This window comes from Tarenaya hassleriana, unplaced genomic scaffold (assembly GCF_000463585.1).
Source record: "Tarenaya hassleriana unplaced genomic scaffold, ASM46358v1 Cleome23, whole genome shotgun sequence".
NCBI lineage: Eukaryota > Viridiplantae > Streptophyta > Magnoliopsida > Brassicales > Cleomaceae > Tarenaya > Tarenaya hassleriana.
The window spans coordinates 1,393,730-1,402,180 of record NW_010965625.1 but is presented as its reverse complement, the minus strand read 5'-3'; the positions used below and the strand labels follow the sequence as shown (position 1 = coordinate 1,402,180).

The 8,451-nt window shown below is 42.3% G+C and overlaps 1 protein-coding gene across 1 annotated transcript; it reads left to right on the top strand.

The window, feature by feature from the left end:
- The first annotated feature begins 419 nt into the window (after positions 1-419).
- LOC104815424 (mavicyanin-like) lies at positions 420-929 on the top strand. Its single transcript, XM_010543805.1, has one exon. It carries the CDS (start codon positions 420-422, stop codon positions 927-929), a length of 510 nt encoding a protein of 169 aa, XP_010542107.1.
- The last annotated feature ends 7,522 nt before the right edge of the window (positions 930-8,451 follow it).

Genomic DNA, 8,451 nt, shown 5'->3' with positions numbered 1-8,451 from the left:
CTATTTACTATGTTTTAATTCTAGACACGTGCATATTCATCTACCTTTGCGCGTTATAGAATTTTCCATTAAAAAAAAAAGAAACACGATGCCGTAAAACAGTAAAAGGATTAAGTTTGCGTTATTTTTGTACTGCCGCTAAAGAAATCCTATATTTTAAATCTGATCAGACGCGTATAGATCGAGTTATACGTGTTAATATATGCGAAGAAAAAAATGAAAATAAAAAAGAAGAAGGAAACACAGAGCCCCAAAAAAAAGGAAACTTAATCTAATGGATGATATTATTCAAACAAAAAACCCCAAAAGGAAAAGGAATGGAATATCTATATAAACCCGTCATGGGTCCTTCAAAGTTTCTCACTTTCAGCAACCCTTTCGATAGTTTTCGGCTTTGATCTCTCGTTCTACGCATCAAAATGGTGATAACAAAGACCGCGATCATCAGTTTCTTCATGCTCGTGACTGTTTCTCTCTTCGTAGGATGCGTGGGAACAACGCACAAGATCGAGGGATGGGCACCGGGTGTCGACTATTACACATGGGTCACGTCAAGACACTTCCAAGTGGGTGACTCTCTCGTCTTCGAGTACAACAAGGATTTCCATTACGTGACAGAAGTTGCGAGTCCTTTAGCTTTCGAGTTCTGCGACCTCTCTTCCACCATAGCAAGATACAAAACCGGTTACGACGTGGTTAACCTCACACGTCCTGGTCGTTACTACTTCGTCTGCGGAGCTCCTGGTCACTGTCAAGCCGGACAGAGATTTGACATCCTAGTCACGTCTCCCCGAGTCGTGGAGAAGTCACCTTCTTCCTTCTCTCCTTCACCCTCCGCTCCTCTGCACAGCGCTGCCTCAAGCTCTCTATTTTCTCGGCTCGGCCTCATCTTTCTTTTCTTGGTTCTGTTACCATTATTTCTTGTTTGATCGTTTTGTAGATTAGCCCACGAGACGTTTTTGGTTCTTTCTCCAAGCTTTTGTCTTCTTTCTGTCATTGGATAGTGGTCTTTTGTAATAAAGTTTGCCACTAGTGATATTGTTTTTATGTTATTATTGTGCACTGATTTTGTGGTGACCCAGTTGGAAAATACAAGTTCATGTACTATTGTTAATAATTAGTAATTAAATAGCAAATTTTCGCCATTTTTAATTTATAATTTCCAAACCCTAAACCCTAAAACTTATAAATGCTAAAAAAAATTTAAAAAATTTTATCACCAATATTATTATAATAGAATCTGATTATATTTGAAAACAATTTAAAGCTCAAATAAAAGTATTATTTGGAAATTTTTAAAAATGTCATGTACTACCAATAAACAAAAATAAAAGGCATTGTATCCTTTCGACGGAGCTCTAAACTTACAACATTATGGAAGGCTACTACACCTTAAGTTTCTATTGTTAATAATTAGTAATTAAATACCAAATTTTAACCATTTTAATTTATAAATTCCAAACCCTAACCGTAAAACTTATAAATGCTAAATTTTTTAAAAAAATTTAACACCAATATTATTATAATAGAATCCGATTATATTCGAAAACAATTAAGATTTCAAATAAAAGTATTATTTGAGAATTTTTTAAAAATGCCATCTATTTATACATGTTCTCTCTTAAATTTCGTTAAACTTAATAACTTGTTTAGTGATGCGGACCGGCCGCTTAGCGGTTGAATAAAATACGAGAGAATTAATCTTCCTTTCTTGTAAGAGTTATATCTCCATTACATTTTGTTTCCATATATCTAGGACCCACTAAAGTGATTTGCTTTCATCTTTGTCTATTTAAAGATTAAACTAACAATGTTAAAAAAATAGAGAATATTTTTGTAGAAATCTTGTGTTGTTCTTCGCTTCTGATTGGGACCACTATCATTGGCAGAGCTTATCTTTTTATTTCTTTGTTTTTTCATTATCGTTGATTCAGACCACTCGGTGGTATCATGATGACAACCAAGAGGTCATTGACAATCTAGAATCTGGATTGTCGACCCTTTATTTTCTGCCATTCATGATCCGGATCACAACACGTGGTATCATAATGGCGACCCACAAGGAACGCATCGAATTTATAAGGAAACCGAACTTTTGACATTGCAGAGTGAATTCGCCCAAGTGCAGACGTCCATGACAGAGCAATTTCGTGCACTAAAAACATCTCTCACTCGCCTCGTTGATTATCTTTCAGTGGCACATATCACTTCTCCATTCGATCGAGGGAAACAGATACACATTAATTTTTCACATCTGAACCTTGTGGATAAGGTTCTTCTCGACGAAATAAGTATTGATGCGGAACGGCCGCTTAGCGGTTATTTGCGTTGAACAAAACATGAGAGAATTAGTCTTCTTTTCTTGTAGGAGTTATATCTCTATTACGTTTTGTTTCCATATATCTAGGACCAACTAAAATAGTTTTCTTTCATCTTTTCTATTTAAAAATTAAACTATCATGTTAAAAAAGTAGGGGTGTAAAACGGGTTGGCTCGGGCTAGCCCAGCCCGGCTCGTCCCGATCCGAGAAAATTTTAACCCAGTCCAGCCCAACCCATTTTTTAACGAGTCAAAATAAACCAGCCCACCCCAAATCGCCTTAGCCCGCGAGCCAAATGAGCCGGCCCGCGGGCTAAATATATAATTTTAAAAATAAATTTTTATTACTAAAAATATTTTAAAATAATTTTAATATTTAAAAAATATTTAAAAAATAATAAAAAATTTAGAATATAATAAAAAAATTTAAAATTTTAAACAAAACAAATTAAATATATAATAAAAATTTAAATTGTATATAAAAATATTTTAAAATATATAAAAATATTAAAAGAAAGAAAGAAAAATTGGCCCGCGATGGGCTGACTCGCCATGAGGTGGCCCATGACGGGCCGGCTCCGGCTCGTGTAGCCCGTTTTCTTTTCTGGCTCAATTATTCTCAGCCCAGCTCGGAGAAATATGATGTGATACCCGTATCCCGATTCCCGTCACAGGATGCACCACATGGACTAATAAACAATAAAATATTACGAAACAAAAATATGGGAATTTAAAACTTTTATTTTATAAACACGCAGCGGAATAGTTTAATACAACCTTTAATTACCACATGTCCAATCTTAAAATAAAACGCAAGAAAAACATCATTTTCAAAAATTAACACAAATCAAATCCGTACGTGATGCTGCCTCTCTCTAGTCTTCGTCGTCGTCTAGATATGCTACATGTACTCCTCGTGATCTGAAAAAGATGAAACTACGTGGGCTAAGCACAACCGCTTAGTGAGTAGCCGGATTGAACCCGGTAAACCCGTTCTCAGCGAGAACTGTGTTAAAACGATAAAACATAAAATATAATATTCAACATTAAACATATACTCATATCACATCAGAACATCATCATATTCATTCACGTATGGCTTCACGCCATAGTGTTAGCCGTGAACCCTGGTCACATCTCATGACCAGGAGCGCCTCACATGCCCGTCACATCGCATGACATTGACCGTCGCATCGCACGACAATCAAATAGGTATAGCTTCGCACCATAGAGTCAGCCGTAAACCTTAGTCACATCTCATGACTAGGACCGTCTCTCATCACCATAGAGTCAGCCGTAAACCTTAGTCACATCTCATGACTAGGACCGCCTCACATGCCCGTCACATCTCATGACGTTGGTCGTCGCTTCGCGCGACAATCAAATCCCGTATGGCTTTGCACCATAGAGTTAGCCATAAACCCTAGTCACATCGCATGACCATGAGCGCCTCTCACACCCGTCACATCGCATGACGTTGGTCGTCGCATCGAATGCGACTATATCACAATCACAATCACGCTCCCCTCGCATCGCACGAGTGAGCTTCTATCATAGCATTCAACATGCATCATCATCACCCGGCTACAATCACGCGTATCACGGTATTCGGCCCCACACCGTCTTACCGTTTAACGCCATGCAATGCTGCCAAAAAATAAGCACACAATGATTCACTCGCAGTGTTTATTTCTCACGTCTCACCATGCGTATTCATTCAGTTTGTTCATTTTTATCTTCTCTTTCCTCTTAGGTTTGGCCTGGTCCAGACCGGTATTTAGTCCGGCGAATCGGATCCGGCCCATCCCCACGAAATCGGTTGATCGGACCAATTTTTGGTCCAAAACAAGCCTGGTCCGCCGGACTAGTTTCTGGTCTGGGTCAGACCAGGCTTCCTCCGCCTCTTCTCCTTGGTCCGGCGGACTAAAAATATTTTCCCGGACTTGGTCCGGAGCTGATTAGTTCCTGGTTCGGCGGACCAGAACTGGGCAGTTCGTCCGTTCACGTTTTCAGGTTTTTTGTCCGACTTCGATTGCTCATAACTCACTTGTTTCTTAACCAAATCACGCACCGTTTGTTTCTAAATGTTCATTGGGATGTCCTTTTTTATATCCAAGCAATAGATTGTTTAAATCTCATGTATACATGATGAAAATGATTCTTAACGCCTGTACCTCGAAAAATCGCGATTCTGCAAATTTCAGTTTTTCCACAGTTTTCGTTTGTTCATATCTCCTTCGTTTCTCAGCCAAATTGAAATGTCCTCTTTCAAAATCAATCAACGAATCATCGAGACAACACAATCACATCGATGAAAACGAGTTTACACAGACGCAACTCAAGCCACTCACCAGTTCTTGGATCAGATTCATTTTGAATCTGATTTGGTCGAGCTTGGTTGATGTTTCTGTGTTCATCCGCCTTGAGATCTCCTCCTAGACACTCAAGGGTTGTTCCTCAATGTCTTCCCGAGCTCCCTCTTCCTCCTCCTCTCTTCTTTCTCTCCCTCTCTCTCTTTTTCCTCTCTTTTCTTTCTCTGCCCATTTTCAGTCCGAAAATGGTTAATTTGATCTGTTTGAGAGGGTCTTTAGGGTAGATGAAGAGTTTTGGGGTGATTGGACGAGTGTAGGAGATAGCTGGGGTCTCCTTTTGTCGGTTTGGTGCGGATTAGGTGTGTTGTGGTCGCCCATGTGTGAGAAAATTGCGCACCATAAGTCTGCCGACAGTTTATCTGTCACTTGGTCCGGGGCTGACCAGATTTTGGTCCGGCTGGCCAAGTCCGGAATACACTCATTTTCCTCTTGGTCTGTCCGTCCTGTCCAAGTCCGGCTGACTGAGTTGGTCCGGAGCTGACCAAGACTTGGTCCGGCTGACCAACTCAGTTTTTCCCATTTTTATTTCTTTTCTTAGTCTGTTTCTTGCTGTTTGATCCGACTGAGTGTCCTGGTCCGGCTGACCAATAGTTGGTCAGCTCTGGACCAGACCTCCTCCCAGTCTGCATTTTCCTTCCTCAGGTCCGTCCGTTCTTTCCCTTGGAACGGATCTGGTCCGGTTGACTGACTCTGGTCAGCCCCGGACCAATCCTCTTTCCCGAATTATTAGAGACATTTATTTAATTATTTATTCTCGAAAATAATTCAATATTTTTCTTCGAGAACCGGGGTATTACAAATCCTCCCCCCTTAAAAAGAATTCGTCCTCGAATTCGGAATCCGTGGGATATGCTCCAATCATCATCACATTCATATCATCACATAGCCATCCAAAATGTAGAGTCTGATACAACAAATTGTCATATATAACTCATACAACACTCAAGCAAAGAGATATGGCTAATTTGCTACGCATCTCCGCCTCGAGTTCCCAGATCATGTCCAAGAACCCTTGGCTCCGCCAAACGAAACCTTCACCAGCGGCACTTCCTTCGTTCGTACCTTCTTGACCTTTTGATCCACGATTTGCAGAGGCTCATCCAGGAATCGCGTAGTGTCTATGAACTTCAACTCTTGTGGTTGTAGTACTGTGAAGGATCCGTTACGTACCTCCACAACATCGACACATGGAACACGTCATGGATGTTGTCTAGCTCCGATGGTCGTCCAAAATGTTAGGATGTTGGTCCTACCTTCTCCATCATCGGTAAGGTCTGATGTACAACGGTTTCAGCTTCCCGGTTTGTCAAAATCTTACATGCTCCCGCATGGCCTAAACTCGGGGGAGAGCCAGATCTCTAACCTCCAAGGTGACCTCACGTCTCCGCTGATCGGCATAAGACTTCTGTCGATGCTGTGTCATCTTCAGGTTAGTGTGAATCCTTCGGATCACCTCCATGGTCTATTCCACGATATCGGCATACGACTTCTGTCGATTCTACGCCGTTTTCAGGTTATCACACGTCCGTCACATCGCATGACGTTAACCGTCGCATCGCACGACAATCAAGTAGGTATGGCTACGCACTATAGAGTCAGCCGTAAACCCTAGTCACATCTCATGACTACGAGCGCCTCTCACGCCTGTCACATCTCATGATATTGGTCGTCGCTTCGCACGACAATCAAATCCCGTATGGATTCGCACCATAGGGTTAGCCATAAACCCTAGTCACATCGCATGACTAGGAGCGCCTCTCACGCCCGTCACATCTCATAACGTTGGTCGTCGCTTCGCACGACAATCAAATCTCGTATGGCTTCGCACCATAGGGTTAGCCATAAACCCTAGTCACATCGCGTGACTAGGAGCGTCTCTCACGCCCATCACATCTCATGACGTTGGCTGTCGCTTCGCGCGACAATCAAATCCCATATGGCTTCGCACCATAGGGTTAGCCATAAACCCTAGTCACATTGCATGACTAGGAGCGCCTCTCACACCCGTCACATCGCATGACGTTGGTCATCGCATGGAATGCGACTATATCACAATCACAATCACGCTCCCCAGGCATCGCACGAGTGAGCTTCAATCATAGCTTCAACATGCATCATCATCCCCCGGCTACAATCACGCGTATCACGGTGTTCGGCCTCACACCGTCTTACCGTTTCACGCCATGCAATGCTACCCAAAAATAAGCACACAATGATTCACTCGCAGTGTTTATTTCTCACGTCTTACCACGCGTATTCATTCAGTTTGTTCATTTTTATCTTCTCTTTCCTCTTAGGTTTGGCCTGGTTCAGACCGGTATTAAGTCCGACGAACCGGATCCGGCCCATCCCCACGAAATCGGTTGACCAGACCATTTTTTGGTCCAAAACAGGCCTGGTCCGCCGGACTAGTTTCTGGTCCGGGTCGGATCATACTTCCTCATCCTCTTCCCCTTGGTCCAGCCTAAAAATATTTTTCCGGACTTGGTCCGGAGCCGACCAGTTCCTAGTCCGGCGGACCGGAACTGGGCAGTTCGTCCGTTCACGTTTTCAGGTTTTTGGTCCGACTTCGATTGCTCATAACTCACTCGTTTCTTAACCAAATCACGCACCGTTTGTTTCTAAATGTTCATTGGGATGTCCTTTTCATATTCAATCAATATTTATTTAAATCTCATGTATACACGATGAAAAACGATTCGTAACGCCTGTATCTCGAAAAATCGCGATTCTGCAAATTTCAGTTTTTCCACAGTTTTCGTTTGTTCATATCTCCTTCGTTCCTCAGCCAAAATTGAGCACCGTTTATTTTTAAATTCTCATTGAAATGTTCTATTTCATAATCAATCAACAAATCATCGGGATAACACAATCACATCGATGAAAACGAGTTTACACAGACGCAACTCAAGCCACTCACCTGTTCTTGGATCAGATTCATTTTGAATCTGATTTGGTCGAGCTTGGTTGATGTTTCTGTGTTCCTCCGCCTTGAGATATCCTCCTAGACACTCAAGGGTTGTTCCTCAATGTCTTCCCGAGCTCCCTCTTCCTCCTCCTCTCTTCTTTCTCTCCCTCTCCCTCTTTTTCCTCTCTTTTCTTTCTCTGCCCATTTTCAGTCCGAAAATGGTTGATTTGATCTGTTTGAGAGGGTCTTTAGGGTAGATGAGAGAGTTTTGGGGTGATTGGACGAGTGTATGAGATAGTTGGGGTCTCCTTTTGTCGGTTTGGTGCGGATTAGGTGTGTTGTGGCCGCCCATGTGTGAGAAAATCGCGCACCATAAGTCTGCCGACAGTTTATCTGTCACTTGGTCTGGGGCTGACCAGATTTTGGTTCGGCTGACTAAGTCTGGACCACTCATTTTCCTCTTGGTCCGTCCTGTCCAAGTCCGGCTGACTAAGTTGGTCCATTTCCTCCTGTTTGATCCGACTGAATGTTCTGGTCCGGCTGACCAATAGTTGGTCAGCTCGGACCAGACCTCCTCCCACCCGTTCTTTCCCTTGGAACGGATCTTGTCTGGTTGACTGACTCTGGTCAGCCCCGGACCAATCCTCTTTCCCGAATTATTAGCGGCATTTATTTAATTATTTATTCTCGAAAATAATTAAATATTTTTCTTCGGGAACCGGGGTATTACAAATCCTCCCCCCTTAAAAAGAATTCGTCCTCGAATTCGGAATCCGTGGGATATGCTCCAATCATCATCACATTCATATCATCACATAGCCATCCAAAATGTAGAGTCTGATACAACAAATT